General features: G+C 38.7%; 2 protein-coding genes across 2 annotated transcripts; both read right to left on the bottom strand.

Annotated features, from left to right (window-relative positions):
- Nucleotides 1-63: 63 nt before the first annotated feature.
- mns1 (meiosis-specific nuclear structural 1) lies at nt 64-4,554 on the bottom strand. Its single transcript, XM_023400729.2, has 10 exons — nt 4,335-4,554; nt 3,979-4,188; nt 3,029-3,156; nt 2,786-2,888; nt 2,271-2,500; nt 1,860-2,076; nt 1,642-1,749; nt 874-1,131; nt 382-507; nt 64-286 (listed from the first exon to the last, which is right to left on the bottom strand). Exons 1-10 carry the CDS (start codon nt 4,335-4,337, stop codon nt 179-181), a joined length of 1,491 nt encoding a protein of 496 aa, XP_023256497.1. The 5' UTR covers nt 4,338-4,554; the 3' UTR covers nt 64-178.
- Nucleotides 4,555-5,231: 677 nt separating this feature from the next.
- On the bottom strand, nt 5,232-17,925 carry znf280d (zinc finger protein 280D). Its single transcript, XM_023400746.2, has 18 exons — nt 17,594-17,925; nt 14,658-14,782; nt 14,277-14,482; nt 14,038-14,137; nt 13,654-13,878; nt 13,471-13,542; nt 13,236-13,342; nt 12,835-13,019; nt 10,804-10,961; nt 10,608-10,708; nt 10,371-10,517; nt 9,794-9,928; nt 9,470-9,696; nt 8,306-8,446; nt 8,133-8,201; nt 7,921-8,036; nt 7,807-7,828; nt 5,232-7,286 (listed from the first exon to the last, which is right to left on the bottom strand). The coding sequence occupies exons 2-18, from the start codon at nt 14,773-14,775 to the stop codon at nt 6,896-6,898; spliced, it is 2,520 nt and encodes an 839-aa protein (XP_023256514.1). The 5' UTR covers nt 14,776-14,782; nt 17,594-17,925; the 3' UTR covers nt 5,232-6,895.
- Between the last annotated feature and the right edge of the window lie 876 nt (nt 17,926-18,801).

The following is an 18,801-nucleotide window of genomic DNA, read 5'->3' as shown; positions in this document are numbered from 1 at the left end:
TCAGAGGGAATTTAGATGTAGAGATTCCTTTCCTTATCACTATAACATTCAGTCACCAGATCCTTTTTAGAATAGATTTTAATTAAAACAAGTACCACCATGAACACTAAGAAACAAAAAAAATAGTTATCTCTGTAACTTCAAACTGCCCTCTAGTGGCACGCTGGAAGAACAAAGTTTAATCATCACCGTCCCAGCCATCGTCAGAGAGGACAGACGGACGTGCTTTAAAGTTCTTTCTGAAGTCTTCATCAAAGTGCTCCAGGTCATCTTCACGGAGCAAGCCCTGAAAGTAGATACGCCCATGGTCATACACTTGTTTGATCTACAGATGACGTGAAAATGTGTAAATGATTTATGATTTCATAGACTGCCACATACCCTCGGTAAGTATCCAAGGAGTTTTGTTGCATGACGTTTAAGAAGTTGCTGCCTCTCTTCTTCAATTATCTGTCTACGCAGCGCCTCCCTCTCCTGCTCAATCGCTCTTTCTTTAGCCTCCAGTTCCTTGAAGAGAATGATTCAAATGTCATTGTCAAAGCATGTCGTTCAAAGCTGACAGTTCAATCAAAAGTTGATACAGATTAACCATGTATTATGTATGATGTGTTTCACTTATGTTGCTCAAATAAAACTTTAATGGAAAAATCTGTTAGTATTCTCTCAAGCTCCGCCAATTTTCTCTGTTCACGTTGGGATCATTTAATATATACAGGACATCTTTGTCCTTAAGACTTAAACATCCATTATAATCAAGATAAAACCTGGTTATTGCTACTTATGTTGCCTTTCACAGCGTCGTACTAGCAGCACTGACAGTTAAACCAACTTATTCCTGATGTAATTATGCACACAATTAAGCGTGGTTCATACCATGTCAGCCTCACGCTGCCGTCTCTTGTCCTCTATCAGTTTCTCCACCTCGCGTTTGTGCTCAAGTTGCTTCATGCGTCGTTTTTGAGCATTCATCTGCTCTATCCGATCGTCCTCTGCAAACTTAGCCATCATTATTTTCCTGAAGGCCTCCTCCTCCTCTTTCTCTGCCTGCCTCTGCATCTCTTTGAAAGCCATCTGCTCCTGGCAGGTCTGCTGCATCATCAGCCTCTGTCTGATTTTCTTCTCCATCGCTTCCTGTTAGATGAAAGTTTTAAAAAATATTAGGGTAATTTAGGCACACTTCTAAATTCAAGTCTGAGAGCACACAGGAATGTGTATGTCTCTTGTGTCATGAGCTGCTGAGCTCAATAGTGAGTAGAGCAGGCAAAATGCCTGTTAATTAAGAGCATTACCTATTTGGGATGTTCAGACTAAGACTGCTTTGTTCAATGGCTTTGTGGTGGTCAGTGAACACGTTAAAATACAAAATAATTAGAGTAAGACTTGGTATGATTACAACTTAGCATCATAGTGCTACAATGATAACTAGCTGATTAGTCAGTCACTTACTAAGCAAAATGCCAAACAGCCCTGGTTGGAGCTCTTCAAATTTGAGTAATCCTTACTTGCACACCTAACATATATAAATGTTTTTTTTTTTTTTGTATATCTCCTTTGTCATCTATGTAATCACAACTGTCATCTGTATTTAAATCAGAATTGCTGAACAGGTATGTTTAAAACGAGTAAGGTAATGATACTTACAATATCTCTCTGCCTGTTAGCCTCTTCTTGTTCTTCTAAACAAAGTTCTTCACGGACTCGCTCCATCTCTTCACGCTGCTGCCTCTCCTCTTCAATCTTCTTAGAAAGCTAGAGGAGAAGAGGAAGGAGTGATATTTGAAACCAGAAGCAGGCGTTTGTCACTGAATGAACTGATAAATGGATGAGAAAAAGTTGTCTCAACAAAAAGAAGTCTCAACTATTTTATGAAGATGGTCTTTGGCCTCTTCCCTCTCTCTGATCTTAGCCATTCTGCTCTGCTCCATGTGCTGCTGTTGGGTCGCAAACTCCATGATGCGTCTGTTCTCGGCCTCCATCCTTTCTTGCTCCATGCGTCTCCACTCAGTCTGCTGTCTCTTGAATTCTTCAATGTGCTGATTAGTGGCTCTGACCTTCTCCAGTTTCAGCTGTTGCTCCCTTCACCAGAAAAACATTTTTCAATAAAGCCATTATACTACATTTTCCATGTTTTCTCTACAAAGAAACAGGTTTCAAGCATATTACACAAGTTGACTGAACATATCTTCTGTCTTTAACTGAACAGGCCAGTAAAAGCATGCCAACTTTAAATCCATGGAATTCAAGTCATGAATTATGAGTGAGGGACTCACATTTGATTCTCCTCGTAAATCTTCCTGACAATCTCGTCCACCATGAGCTTCTCTTTGAGGAACTCCTCGTATGCCTCTTGTCTTTTGCGCTCCTTCTCCATGAGCTGCTGCTCCAGCTCCCTCTGATACTGCACAAGCTCCTCGTGGCGTTTCTGCTCCAGCTTCTGCTGCTCAACGGCTGCTTCCTCGCGTTCACTCTTCATCTTGCGAGCAAAGTCTGCCTCCTCACGCTAATGAAAGACAGAAGACATACACAGTACATAGTACGTAGGCTACAACAAAGAAATAGGGTTTTGGTATTTGGAACTTTTTGTTCAAATTAAGATTAAATCGTGATGTGTAATTCTCAATACTTTTGACACAAGCCCATGTATACAGCTGAACAAAGACTATATAGTTAATTTTAGACATTGTAGTCCCCTGAGGTATTTTCTAAATTCACATCTAGCAGTTCAAAAAAAAAAAAAAAAGGAAAAAAGTTGTAACTGATTGAAATCAACAAGGACAGTACTCACCATTGTCTCAAACCTCATAGCTTCCTGCTCAGCAATCTGTGCAGCTCTTTCCTTGTTCAGATATGCAGATTTCAGTTTTGACTCCAGTTCTCGAAGTTCAATGCTGAAAAGATTTAAATAGTTTTAAAAATTAATACAAGTAATGTAGAGACCAAAGCAGAGAAAGATTGCACAAAAGCAGTACGTGTTTCATTTGTAGACTAACACAGAATATACAGTAAGTCAAGGTAATGAAGTGCATACCTGTTCTCTTTGATATGTTGTCTTATTTTCTCTTCTCTTTGCTTCTCATAGTTGATGGAGGCCAACTCTTTAGCCATTCTCTCCTCTTGTTCAAGTTGTTTTTCCCTGTTTATTCTGTCCTCCTCTGCCTGCAAATCAAATTTAATTATGCCTATAACATCTGAGTTCAGGTACAGTACACATACAATACAATACCTTGATGATACAGTGAGAAACCCTCACACTACCTCATGTCTGTGCACTACAAGTATTCAGTTGTAGTGTATAATACTAATAATAGCCTATTATTGCAACTATTATGGAAGATTTTTATTCCATATTTGTTTATATTTAATTTGACTTATTCTGAAGTCCATTCTAATTTATTTATGTCTTTTTCATACAGTCTCTGTGTGTAGCATGAAATGAGATACAACAAAATTTAATTGTTCAGTCCTGTATAGTGTAATGACATCAAAGCTAATGCTAAAATGTTCTTGTGAAATGACTGTAGGAATTTGGTTTTAAGACCTTAACTGTTTTAATTTCCATTGTTATCATTTGTTGTTTTATCAAATTGCTGCAATTCTTCTGTGTGTCAAGTAATAAACACACAGAAAACCTGGGGCAAAGTAGCTTCAGTCCATCACAGGAGCACTGTAAGTGTTAAATCATCATGTCTGAAAATTATTTTCTATAATACTGAATTGATTGTTCAGTCTATGAAATGTCACAAACAGATGTTGAGTTCACGATCACAGAAAACTATGAAAACTAGCAACTATTCACATTTGAGAAGCTGGTACTAGTGAACTTTTAGCATGTTTGCTTAATAAAATGACTCAAAGGGTGAATAAATTGTCTGTCACTTGAGTAAGCGATTAATTAAGTATTCATTTCAGCTCTACAGTGCTGCTTAGTTTCTGGTGTCTGGGGAAATAATGTACAACCAGCACAAACAGAGAGCATACCTTTAGCAGAGAGCTTTCCATTTGCCTCTCCTTGAGCTCCTCCTGCATCTGTCGCAGGTGCCTCTTCCTCTCAAAGCTATCCTCGTCCCGCAGACTGGCCTGCAGCTGCCTCTCTCTGTCCACACGGCTGGCCTCATGCTGTCTCTGCTGCTCTTGCCTCTGGCGTTGAGCCATTAACCTCTGCTGCTGGCTGTAGGCCCAGTTACGACTCTGTAACGATGGGAAAGACATGTGAAACTTGAAAACACTGAAAACAGGTTAACAGTAACAGGTTTGCCCATGTTGACAGCGTGGTAAACTGCTCTGTTTGTAGCATCCAAGCTAACTCTAACTTCGGTTTGCCAACGAGGATTTACCATGTTTGTCCTGAATTTCGTCGATTCCAGTGTTCTTAGCCTTATTCCTCTTTACTCACTTATTCCTTGAATTAACTTGAAGTGATTTTCGATGTACAGTTGTCCGTTAATTAGTTTACCGGAGGTGTCGCTGGGTTTCCTCGATTGTTTAGCGTCTCGTTGTCTTGGGAACGCCGCGTCGCCTTACGCTCAGCCAATAAAAATGAGTTTTGACAATGTCGTCAGGTCCGGGAAAATTAAAACGAATCCCCATCATATATAAAGATATACACTCTATAAAGATGTATATGCATATAGGTTCTTAGACGTTTTGACTGTTGTATTGTATATAAAGCTATTCAGTGTATAAACCTAAACGGTATATACCGTTTATAAGGTTATACATACTGTGTAAGGGTATATATCCAGTCTATGATCTGTACCTTCACATCACATTCACCACTGTGATAAAGGTATGCAAGTACAGCCAGGAAAATGTCTCCTGAACAGCAGCAAGACATCCAGACTGAGACATAAATGACTACAAATAGATAGACTAGTTCTTTTATATATAGTATGACTATATATATATATATATAAAACTTTAATGCTGTGATATTTTCATTTTATTTTTTATTTGTGGGAGAGGGGGCCAATAATGTTTCTTTTAATAGTAAAGGTTGCAGACCCCTGCCTTATGGGAAATTCATGTAACTCATTTTGCATCTCTTTGTGGTTATTTTGTCTTTGCATTTGTCTTGTCTCTCTGTAGTACTGTTTTGTGGTTGCTTTTCGTCTCTGCGATCATTTTATTGACTTTCCAACAAGACATGTTAAGTCACTGTGGACATTCAGGACCTACTGGTCCGGCTGTTTTAGAGAACAATGTTCAGAAAAATAGCACCCAAAAACGCAACCTCTTGTATTAAAGATTTATTTACATAACAGAAAAACACCGATCCAAACCCAGTAGTTTACAGATCTCTGAGGAAAATGTGTCCTAAGGGGAACACAGTATATCTTTAGAGGAATGTATTCAAAACAGACTCGGGGGGGGGTTACATTTACAGTGCCATCATAGACATAGATGCATTTAACGACTTGCTCTAGCGATACTTTATATACAAGGGAAAACCCTTTTTAAAAATCTATGACATAAACAATGACATTTGCCATTTTTAGCCACACAAAGTAAACAAAACGCAGTGTATAAAATATTCCCAGAGCCACCAGGAATTTGCCTTTTTTCAATAAATGCAAAATAAAAGGCAACTTAATCAACCAGCAGCTGGGACATAAAAACTGATTGACAGATTTAATCAAGTTGACGTGTCGTGCTGAGCACCTGCGCCCAAGGTAACGTGTATGCATTTCTTTTACAGGCTGGCAATGAATAAAGTTGAAAGAAAGACAGCTATTATTTTGCTCATTCCTCAAATAGTTGTGGTCATTTTCCTCCTATTGCCCCTTTGCTGGAGTTTTGTCCCAGCCACACTTTCCACGAAGCTATCATTCTCTTTCTCAGGGAATAAATGTCATACTAATATTTTCTCTATATGTACTACTGAATTTATTAATGGTTTTGAAGCAACTTTCTGTGTGCCGAGATAATAGTTACTGATACATTCACACCTCAGCTCTCAACAATATACCTGTTCCACATCAATTATAGACTGACATTCCTGCCACAAACCAGGATCTTTCTGTAAACAATGTATACATTTCAGCAATACTGTATGTTTTCGTTGTTGGTATACCAACCACAGATTCCATATAAAAAGGGAGCTGCTTGTGATCACAAAAAATACTGAACACATTATACAATGATAGAAAACCACAGATTAAAGGACGATAAAAATCTAAAAATCATCTCAACTCACACCCAAAATAGTCTCAGAATTTAAATTATATTAACAAATCAGACAAGCGAATATGAGAATGTATATTTTGTGCCACTGAATGTGTTTTTGGGGGTAAATCTTATTTTAGAATTTTACGGTCGGATCACGGATATATGTGTTTGTCTTTGTCAGTTAAGCAAATAAAGTCTGACACTGAGGATCACGAGCAGAACCAAGTACTGTCCTCCTTCTGGCAGATGGGGTTTCCTTAAGGATAACATCAACCAGTTTTTGAAACATTTAAGGAATATTAAATGAGCCACAGTCATTTAAGTCTAATCAACAACAGACACTGCAGGGAATCAGTCTAAGTGCAGAATAATAATTTCTGATGTTTGCAAATATTCTCATTAGATACTTTATGGGGAAAATAAAATTGTAGGGTATGCATTTTTATTTATAAATACAATAATACCTTACATAGGTTTAGGGAATGCAAGTTTGGCAGAGGAGTTAAAGAAAAAAAAACCTGTGAAAGTTTTTTTTTTCACCAAGCGTTGAAACTGACTTACCAAACACATGAATCTTTAGTAGTAGGAGCAAATACCAGCAGCCAAAGCAACATCATTATATAATTGATGTTTGTAAAAGAAATTACTCTGCAGTGGTATGGCTGACAACGCAGTTATTTTTAACTTTGCAGACCTCTCTTGTTTGTCATGTGCATTGTTTAGTACGAGTTCATTCAGCTTTAGTTTCATGTTCCCTATGCTCAGGGACAATCCCTTCGACAGGGAGCTGCTCTGAGATATCTGAGCTCTCAGAGTTATCCACCGACCCATCAACGAGATCTAAAACCTGATCTAATGTGCAGGAAGACGATGAAGCGGGCAGCGAAGACTGCTTTACTTCTCCTTTAATGGAACCTTCATTGATGATTATTTCTGTGGAATCCTTTTTCTGATCACCTGCTGGTAACATCGGCTCTGGTTCTGGTTGACCAGCGGTGGCAACAGTAACACTTCCAGGTGTGGCACTTTCAACTAGTTTCAAGCCCATTTCCTTTGGTCTTTGAGCGGGTGCTGATGTCAAGAGGTACAAGACTCTTGCTGGCTGCCCCAAGACGAGATGCCTGAATGAAAAGAAGAAGGCAGCATAACAAAGGCATATCTCAGATTAACATGCAATTACCAACAGGCTCTGATCAACTATCACCAAACACTGTCAGCAAATATTAAAATAGTTTAATATTTGAAAGTAGTAATGGACATTTGCAAACAGCTACTCTACACTTAGGATTAGGAAACCTGAGGTGCAACTGTATTGGGACTGTATTCTTTTGGTACCATAAAGGGAACTCCCCCAATTTTACACATGAAGGTCACTCGACTAGTCACAGGCAGCTTGTAAAAACATTCGATAATGATGTTGTCTGAGCAAATGACATCACTTGCATTTGGCACTTGACCTTTGTTTTACCATTTTTTTAACTGTCTTTTGTGGATATCTCAACTTTATGGAAGTGTGATACTAAATCACTGGCAAACTCCTTTAAGGATTTAATGAATGTTTCTTTGGTCTTTTACACGGTCAAGTGTTTTTTTCATATATTAAAGACAAACAAGAGAAAAGATGTAGCAGTTTCTACTCACACTCGATCTTTGGCTTTGGTATCTGTTGGGTTAAACACAAGAGAGCTTTTTCAAGAAACTTGTATGACTCAACACTGGCCATGACTCAGCTGGTACAAGAGGAAAAAAACATACCTTTCTCCTGAATGACTTTGCATATGTGATTTGGTCGATCAGTTAAATGTTTGGTCATCAAGTCACCACCTGATGCGTCAACGAGGAGGTCACAGTTGAGACAGACCAGGGTTAATCTGGGGGAAAAACAAAGAAATCTTCTGTCATGTTCAATTTCATAGAGAAAACACTGTATTCTGTGTTGTGCAAAACAAGTTATGACGCATACTTACTTTAATGTAGATGAATTTTTCTTATTATCCATTTTCAAGAATCTGTTTTTTTTGATGGTACTATGAAATCTAACAAATGTCAAAGAAAGAGTTGTCACAAGATCTGTCAAATAAATACAGTGAACCTAAAATCAAGTGCCACAAATATTGATTCAATTAAAATTGTTATTCACCTTATCATATGATTCCCAATTGAAACTTTGCAACTTGTACGATATTTGCATGCACCACAATTTGAAAGCATTGGGAAATGAGAAAAGAAGTGGTCTATTTCTGTCTTGCACTCGATGCACGTGTGACGCCCTCCGCTGGCTCTGCAAATTGGAAATGAGAAAAACAGCATAAAACACAAAGTTCAACCATATGGTTTGAAAGTACGCTTTGTTTAAACATTTGAAAGACTCTCAGGATTGAAGCCAGATTTCAAGATACTGCAGAGGATAAGCAATGTGAGTTTTGTTAGGGTGTTAATTATTTTAACTGCAACAATTTGAGTCGCTTCATTATCGCAAATGCACAAACCCATAACCAATTACCTTTTTTAATTTTCTCCTGAGGCCTGCAGGTTCCTAATTTTATTCTACTGGTCTGGACTTTTCTATTATACCACTAAATTATCCTACATGAACATACAACAACATACCGCGAGTCCAATTAGCCCAATTTTAAAGAAAGAAATCCCAGACTATCTACTGAACACCATATTATTTTTAGCCAGCATAATGAAGTGTGTCTGGCAAATTAGCAATTAGCTGCTTTGTGTATGTCTAGGCTTTAATAACATCTATTAATTTGCTGTCATAAATACCCTGGAGGTGGGGGCCAGGATGGGATGAGGGATGCTGAATGATTCAGAGGACCCAAAAATGGACATGTCCGGGTCTGATTATTTATTTTTGGGGGCCCAAATGTTTTTGTTTTTTTTCAAGCTGCCCAAGAGCCAAACCCATTCATTAAAATAATCTCCACATTGGTTAAGATTGCAGTGCAAACATTTCATGCATTCATATAAAGGAGCCTAAGCAAAGTCAAATCTGACTTTTTTTCTTCATCTTTGATCAGTTCACTGGCATTAAGGACTCAGCCATCAAAATCAACTGAATGCTTCTTAGACAGTACTCCCATTCTGCTCAGTCTTCTTCCTCCACATCCCAGATTATTTTTTTCATTTTTAACCTAAAGCCTTCCAATAACATAGATTTGACCCCTTGTTGATTTTTAATTGTAGCATAAATGATCAGTCTGTATTACCAAAAAAATGTGTTAAGGTTTCCATTAAAATAAGAGTTGTTGCTGTAGTGTATCCGACTGCTGTGTGAAAGAGAAAATTTAATAACCTGAGATTCCTGAGTGCCAGGTTGTGCTTGCCATTTCGAGCATCTTGCTTCTTGTTCTGAGCTGTCTTGGCTTTTCCTGCTCCAGAGACGTTTGATTTAGACTTGGATACGCTGACTGGAGGTTTGGTTTGCTGACTGAAACTTAGTGTTTCTGGAGTAAAGCCTGATCGCTCAGGGGAGATCTGCACTACGGGTGTCTTTCCTGTGAGGGAGGCTCGAATGGTCACCTGGAAGGATAACACAATATGTAATGATGCTGAATTAAATTTGTATTAATCTAAGAACATTTAAAATAAATAATGTATTGGTTTTGTTATGTCAGACCTTTGTACCCGGAGGGAGGCCCTCCAGGGCTTTAGGTTTTCTGAAAGTCTTGTGGACGTGAGTCCTGTGCTCCACTTTCTCCTTGTAGGTGAGGAAATTCAGTCTGCATTTTCCACACCGATGGATCCCTTTTTTCTGAAGTAGAAAAAACATCAGTGTAGAAAGACAAAAATGTGATTAATAAGCAGTGTGAGTAGAGGCCAATGCTGAGATGCTTTATTTCACTGGAAAGGTATAACAAGTATGAGAGCAAAGGCTTTCATTTCTATTAATAGAACAGCAATTAATTTTGTAATATTCCACCTCTACCATATGTATTGCTCCTTTAGGGCAGGTGAAGAGAGGCGGGTTTTATGTCATCTTTTTATGTATAACAGTAAGGTGCTGGGCAGACAACAAAATTAATCCAGCCTTGGAGTTGGAGCTAAAAGCACAAACCAAAAGTACGAATCTACAGAATCAGGAGACTACAACAAAGGCACATGGCTCTGCGACTCCAAATCTGTGTTACATTTGAAAAGACACTTGGAAAGGTTTACTAGCTTTACAACAGACTGGATGAAATGCAGCATCATACCTGATGTTTCATGTAGTGCTGCATGTACATATGACTACTTCTATTAACTTTGAGGCAGAAGGGACAGAGCAGGTCTTTTGTGTTTTCATGGACACTTCGGAAATGCGCCTCCACATCTGAGAAGAAAGAGGACCTGTAATTGCACACCTGCAGAAACAACAAAACAGAATTTCAATATCAGTAAATGTTATCCTAGAAACGTTAAACCAAACCACAACTCGGTAACAAGCAACCGACCTGGCAGACATAAGGCATTTCCCCGGGCTTGTGGTTATCCTTCATGTGTTCCAGAAGTACCTGCTCTGACTCAAACGCCAGCTCACATATCTTGCAGTTGGCTGAAAAAGGAAAGAAGAAAATGATAAATGGCCACTAAGTGTCTAACTAAACTGTCACATCTATACATTGAGCTGCACAGATCTTTATGTCATACTTGAAGATTCGATCGGGCTGTGAGCACTCTCGATGTGGCACTGCAGCTGGAATGGAGTCATATACTGTCGGTAGCAATGCTGGCATGTTGTGTGGCTCTCCCAGCTCTCACTGTTCTGCTTTTCCAGCTCCAGGTGGTGTTTCATATGGTTCATGAACCTGCATGGCGGGGTAGACACACAGCACAGCACAGCAACGTCACATAACCCTTTAATACAAAAGGAGCCGACAGGTAATCAACCGATTGTCAGCATGAAGAGCTGAAACCACTGATTTACATGGGGGCTGTTAACAACTCAATTTACAAGATAAGAAAGGTGATATAAGAGTAGCTAAAATATGTAATTGCATGTATATCTGGCCACAGCTGAACAGACACATAACCTGGTAGGGAACAGGGTCACCTTACCTCAATGTCAGGATTGCATCAAACAGAGCTAAACCAATTAGTTATTTAACTAATCAATATACAAAACATTAATTGGCAACTATTTTTAATTGATTACTTTTCTCAATCATTTTTAATACAAAAATGGCAACGTTTGCGGGCTACAGCTTCTGAAACATGACGATTTGCTGCTTTTCTTTGTCATGTACAGTATAACAGTCAATATGAATGTATTTCTTTGTGTGTGCCACACACATCCCTTTATTCATGAAACAAAACAGTGTGTGCAAGAATATTTCAGGACAAATAATCTATATGCAAGAAATGTGCAGTTATTTGAGGAATATTTCAGTTTTTAAAAGACAAACAAGACACATAAAAAACAAAACCAATGTCAAGTAGTGGGGGAAAAAATTCAATATTCATGGCCTGCATGCATGTAGCGGTTATGGACCAGGTCTTGAGGGGTTTAAAGATAAATGAAGTATTCTCCTTGCACCTCACTTTCTAAGCACGTATAATGGCTGTTATAATATCAGCAATTACACACAGATTTTTGTTTTGCCTAATGATGTAGCGCTCCGCGGCTGCAACGAGTACCTCCAGTTACCTGCCACTGCTGCCCTGACGAGGCATGGCCCATTTTTCAGCCGGTACATTCTGCCACCTCAGCTCCCCTAATAGAAATTTTTATGTGGATGAACTATGACCTTGAGTGTGGTTGCAGTACAAATGTGTTTCCCCATTAAAAGAAGCTTACAGAAGCTTTTTTTGCAATGTTCTGAAGCAGAAGTTATTTAATCAAAGGAGCAGTTCTTACTCCACCTAAAGTACCAGTCATTTTTCATCTTTAGGCCCAAGAGGGAAAACGGTCCGATACCGTCATCCATCAGAGAAGAAAACTGCAGTGAGTGCCCAAGAATATGTCCACTCCTTTACCGGCAATGGACAGATCTCTCTTCAGCAAGTCCTTCAAATCCCAGTCTGCTGTTTGAGAGAATATGAATTTTTGTATGTGGACTGTTTGGACCAGAAACTTTTCCTTCACATTTACTCACAATGATGGGTTTAAAAAGGAAACTCACATTGCAGCTTAAGTTTGTAGCAGTTACAAACAACACAAGTACACACAAACATCATAATAGATTTAAATCCATGTGAACTGCCCCACTGTTGCTTAATAATTGTTTCAAATGCTCAGAAAAATTACCATATGAAAACAATATGACAATATGAAAGTGTTTGCTGGTAGCAGACCCTTCAGTACAGAGAATTATCACCTGGATCTGCAGCTCCCCTCAGCTTTATGGAGCTTTCTGTGCTAGTTTCACATCAGTGTGTAGCTGTCTACCTGCAACTTTACTGTTTTGGTTCACTGTCACTGGTGAACATAGTGGAGCATTTAGCAACTACAGGGACAGATATTTCACTCAGGAGTTGGTAGAGACCAACAGCTAAAAGAGAGTGAATATTGGACTTATATTTGGACTTATGTCATAATGCAAAATTCAAAGCTGCACTGTGCCCCTTATTTTATATTTTCAGTTGACATGGTATACTTAGCAAGGAAAGACCATAAAATATGGGAAAAAGTTGATTATTACCCTGCTATTTTACTAAGGGCAAGCGAACACATTGTCATACCTGATATTGTTCTTGAGAACTTTCAAACAGCTCTGGCACTTGAAAGTAGTGTTGGTCTTCTGCATCTCTTTGTTCCCATCTCCCTCAAACCGGCCGTAGTAGAAATCTGAGACCAGCATAATGCGCTTGTTTGCACTCATGTTCTGGGCTGATGTAGGTGTAATTTCAATATTTGTACAGCAACTCTGCAATAAAGAAGCATTTTACATTAATATTTCAACTTCATGCTGATGTCTGATTTGTTTAAACAAAGATGCAAACACATTAAGAACATTTTACTGAATAAGAAATTATATCTGAGTGCACAGTTTTTTTTTTTGTTTTTGTTTGTTTTTTATATATCTACATTATGTTATTTTTGTTTCCAGTCATGGTCTATACTTCACAAGAGTTTTACTCACTGTCATATGAAAATTCAGGTCTTCCTGTGTAAGGAATTCTTCTTGACACTTGGAGCACTTTTGCTTTAAAATCCCATTTTCCACTCGGACAGTTACTTTTGCCGGCCCTGCAGAAGACCAGTTAGATGTTACAAATAAGATACTGACACAAAAGAGGAACTTTTTGGGTTTAAGGTTTGTTTACAGGAATGAAAAAAACAGTGTCTATACAAATCCTGTGGTAACAGACACTTACCCAAATCAAGCTTTGCTCTTTTTGCAGTGCTGTCTATTTGCTGTGGTAGCAATCGTTTGACTGGGCTTTGATCTGTGTGAAATTCATGAAATGTATGAAAAATGCATTTACATTTAAGTCACTGCCAGCTGATTGAGCTACAAGCGTGGTAAAGTATGGTTAAATCTAAAAAAAATTACCTACCTCTGTTGGTGCTATTGGCCTGTATAGGTAGACAGAAGGTCTGAAGAGTCTGGGAGTTCGGCCGGTTGGGTAGCAGCTGGTTAGTTTGTGTTGAATACACAGCAGGACTCTGGACGTTAGACAACGTCACAACGTTGTTGCTGATTTGTTGCACCTGAGGCCTGTGGACAGCACCAGGTATTACTGTGCCTGGACTGACCTGCTGAAAAAGCTGCTGCTGACCAGCTGAAAAACAGAGGATACAAATCTTTAAATCCTTAAGACAATTTTGGCATTGCCACATTAAAACTATAAAAGCTTTTGATGAAGCTTTTCTATTACATCACAAAATCACTCATTAGAGGGGAAAGAAGATCATCAGAAATATGTTATACTTAGCTTTACCTGGTACAATTGTAAATGATGTCCCAGGGGGGTAATGTGTCCCAAGAGAGGCAATAAACTCACTGTTGTTTGTTATTTGCGGAGAAGTGACAATAAAGCCCTGGAAAAAAGTTTGAAACCATAACTTTGTGCATCAACCACACTAATTTAAAAAGCTGTTTACCGCATTCAAAACAAAATCACAATAACCAGATAGTTGTTTTATTTTCAAATTATTTGAGAAGTTAAGTCAACAATACCTGGTTATTGACAATAACAGGCTGCGGAGTCACTGTTGTCAGACTGGGTGCTGCAGTATTCACAGCATTTCCAACCACATTCAGTGGCAGCATTATTGGTGCGGGGCCAACGGCAGGCTGAGGAGCAGGACGCTTTATTTCTTGTTTCCCTGCACTGTTCCTCTGAGGAGGTGGAGGGTTAGGCTTACCATCCTTTGGGTTATTAGCTGCAAGAACATACAAGAGGAACTAAATAAGCACTTCAACGGGACATTTTGCTCTTGAAAGTAAATAAATTAAAGGAAACTCTAAGGAGAGATTATGTGCAACAAGCAACTGTAATTTTCATATTATGATTTAAATGCTTAACATTAATATATTTAAAAATGTGCTATGACATACAGAGCACTCCAACGAAGATAGGTTCATCATCATCATCCTCTATCAAGTGAACTTCAGGAACTTGTTTCTGCCACGGCTCCAGCTCCTCCTCAACACACTCCATAAAAAGTTCAGACATTGTGGAGCTGCAACACAAAAAACACAACATCTAACCAATCCTGAAGCATTTTTAAAATATTTTAAATACTAATATTACAAAGCAATGACCAGAACGTATGTATGCTACATCCAACTTATTCATATCAAAATTAATTCTGAAAAAGCCAAAACGAAAAGTCAAGCTATTTCATAAACTCTTAATATCGAAATATGATAATGAAATATTTTGATACACTTATCAGCAAGAAATGCCACGTTTTTGAAGACATTCAATCATCCTCAACATTTTCAGTTTTAACAATGTAGACCCAGCGTAGTCTCAACAGATGGCAAGGAGATCAAATGTAAAAATAAGTGTGGGAAATCATTTGAGAAGGGAAATTAATAAAACATACAGTTATAGATCTTTTACAACTAAGACATTTTGACACGTCACAGTAGGAAAAGCACAAGTGTAGAAAAAAAATGATGTCTGAATTAAATTTTGCTGCTTTGATTTTAGTGTCCCGATATTGTGTATGCTGACCGACCATATACAACCTTGTCAGTCTGTTCCTATATGGATGTTACTCAACCACTGGCTGTGCTGAACCACAATCTGCATTTTTTCTACAGAGCAGCAGATGGTCTCTTTGAATGGAGTGAACACTTATTTTTAGGTGAGCCTCTTACTTGAGAGAGTGTTATATTACAGGTTGTTTGTACTTTTAATTTTGCTGCACTATTGCGCTTCTACCAGTCAGCCTATCAGAGTTACTGCCCATGTTTAACAGGCCAAAAAACCATCCAGTATTTCCAATTTAACCTATTAAATGTATCCGTTGCCTCATGTTATGTTTTTCTTCTACAGAAAACACATTTCTGAGAAGCAGGCTCATCTTGACTTCCTTAGCACAAAAATGGACCAGACAGAATCATGTTTCAGCAGAAGGCAGCAGGGAAAATCACAAATATAGTGTTACAACATGGTGAACCCCCAAAACCAGTCTGAAAAGTACAAACGGAGAAAACTGGTGTCTTGTTAAAGTTCTATTAGCGATGACCAAGAGATTAATCACGAGGAAATAGTGCAAAGAGGATCCTCCTACTCTAGGACAGTGGCTAGACATTTTTAAAGAGCTACATGAAAAATGAACTGCTTAAACCATTACAACAACACTTCTACAACCTTTGTATAAAGGCTTTGACACACAGTTTCCTCTGTAACAGCAAAATGAAATGAAATAATATTTACCACTCTATGACTGGCTAAACAAACTAGAGGGCTTCAAGCTAAAAACCCAAACCTCTGCAATACTGTGCACTTCATAAGTTGTTTTGGCATGTTAGCCAAAAATAGCCAGAAAAAGAGTAATATTAGCATTCATCTGGAGCCTTGTTTCTGACCTGATGAAAGTAAGTCCTCTGTTTTGGTCAGCACTGAGTTTAGCTGCCAGTCACTGCTGGAAACAAGGTTAATAAGAGTGGAATTTGTCCATGGTGACACCTAAAAATTGGCTGAAAAACACTAAAAAGCCCTTTGAAACACTTCAGCAACAACTCTCACAGTACATGCACTCATTTGTTCCATTGTTAATAAAACACATATTAGTGGACCTTTAGACCTGCATTACTTTATTTTTAACCACTTGGAGTCAGCATCAAGCTATAAACACAACACTGACAGAATATCACCTTATAATGTTGCATAATGCAAACAGTCGCCTATTTAAACATCAAGCAGACACAGAGCAACATTTCCTTTCAGCTGTAGGTGTGTCTCCTAATAAGCTGCAAAAAACTCAAATCTAAAGGCCAGTTCGTCTGTCTGCAATTTGGTGTTGGGTATGTGGTGCTGAGTTGCTTTATAAGAGCTTTCTCTCTCAAAACAGCTGCTTGCTTTGGCTAAAGCAAACTTTGGTGAGAGAGGTGAAAGCAGAATATTAAAACCAAACCTGTACAGCCGAGGGGAAACTGTAAACATCACCTATCCATCTGAGCCAATGTTAATATCAAAATACTGATCATAGTCACTTAAAAAGTAGTAGAACAGCTTAAAATAAATGAGTTTCCTTTTCGCAACAGCCAACCAGTGCACATGTAACCATTACAACAACGTATGCAAATGATTTGAGGAAACGATAAACGTGTCAAGCGCCACAGTAGGATATATATGGTGGTTATTCTGACTTGAACAGAAATGATAACTATTATTACTGGAACAAAGCTTTTTAATTATCTTCCAAGATGGCGACAGTATTGGTTGCCATTGGAGATTGCTGATGCAGGTGCAAATCCTTTTCTCAGATAAAGACACATTTCTATTTTAAGCACTATAGAAAGGCAAAAAATATAATTTTAGCCATCGTTGTTTGCTTTTGGGTGACAAGGAATAAACTAGGGCCCAAGCTGTTTTCTAGCAGTATAGTTTGGTGAAATGATTTGGGAGTGTAAAGATTGCTGTTTTAGTTTTGACCCAGCCTCAGTGTGCGCAAATATTTTCCCTTCAAAACCAAATGCTAAATTCATTAAACATTGAATTACTACAATGAAAACACAACTGTTAGCAACCGTCTCCAGATCTAGCACATAACTAGCTAACATTAGCATGCGTTAGCTCGGTGCTGTGTTCTCTGTTATTAGCTTCTCGGTCCCTTTCAACAGCAAGATAGCTAATGCTAACTAGCTAACGTTTGTGGTTCAACTGCTACAGCTAGTGTCGGGATCAAGGCACTGAGCACAAAAGCGGATCTTTAAGACTCCCAACACATTTCATCTCCAATGCACCGTGTCGTTACGTTACGTATCGATCACAGCTCCATAACATTAGCGAGGCTCCGCTTGCACGTTGGTCTTACCTGAGAGGTGGATGTTGGGACAAAGACTGCACTCAGAGTGTGGTGTGCAGGCTCTGAGTTTCTGCCTGCCTCTCTCACACCCACCCTCAGAACCGTGTCTAGATAACTTAACTTCAGCAAAGTCCTTGGACCGAGGACGATGTAGTTTAGATGGTGCGGGACTATTTCACACAGGGAGAGAGAGGGGGGTGGAAAGTACATCTGCTAGCCCAAGGCGGCGGAAACACTCAGACTGTCTGCACCAATCACACTACCAGCCGCATCTTTTCCTCCTCTTCTTCTTCTTCTTCTTTTTCTTCTTCTTCTTCGTCTTCATCGTCCTCGTCTTGGTCTTCTTTCTTTTTGTTGAATAGTGGATGGTAACTAGTGTCTAAGGTGCATTACTGCCACCTACTGTGCTGGAGTGTGGGCCATGGGTGTGTTATTAGACCACATGCATCCATGCTACAACCCCCTTTCTGTTCATCATATCCTATTTTATTTCAAGCACTTGCTGGACTCTGGTTTTTCTTCAGCTCAACTATATGCAACAGTGGGCGACAGTTCAAACAGGTAGTGATTGTTGCCCTTTGGCAGGCGCTACAGGTCTGACAAAGTACAGCCCTGCAATTCAGTTCCCAATCTGAAGTAAAAGCTAACATGGTCTATCCAGTCTATGTAATTTTCAGCAATTAAGTCATATTTTTCATACGTGATCATTACTTGCAGGTGTAAATACTGGGTCAAAAAAGACTAGATTGTAGTTTAGTATAGAAGGTTTCAGTGAGTTAGAGTTGGAGTTACAGCTTTGAAAACAGTGTGACAGTATTTAGAACAGTGATCCTGAATGTCACGTTTACTTTATCAATTTCACCTGTGAAAAGTCAATGCAAAAACTTGAACTACAATGGTCTTCTAACATGTTTGTAATCAGTAGTTATGGTTGTGAGGGCTAAAGTAGATCTGTGATCCCTTCTGTGGTTCTATGGCTGCTGTACTGGCTACAGAATAACCTGAGTTCACCTGCTCTGCTTCTGACCACACCCAGGTCACAGTAAGTGGTTTTGACCCATTTGCATAATTTACAAAAGTAAACATTCATTTTACAAAAGTTTTCTTTGGTTTGAGTGAGGTGTTGTCTACTTTTTAGAGAAAATTAATGGGGATGCAGAAAAGGTTTTAGTCAATTCTACTGGCACGTAGACTACTTTAAATATTTAGCATTGCAA

Source organism: Seriola lalandi, unplaced genomic scaffold (assembly GCF_002814215.2).
Source record: "Seriola lalandi dorsalis isolate HSWRI2012SDOR001 ecotype SW California unplaced genomic scaffold, Sedor1 jcf7180002052942, whole genome shotgun sequence".
Taxonomy (NCBI): domain Eukaryota; kingdom Metazoa; phylum Chordata; class Actinopteri; order Carangiformes; family Carangidae; genus Seriola; species Seriola lalandi.
This window is presented reverse-complemented; position numbering and strand designations above follow the sequence as displayed.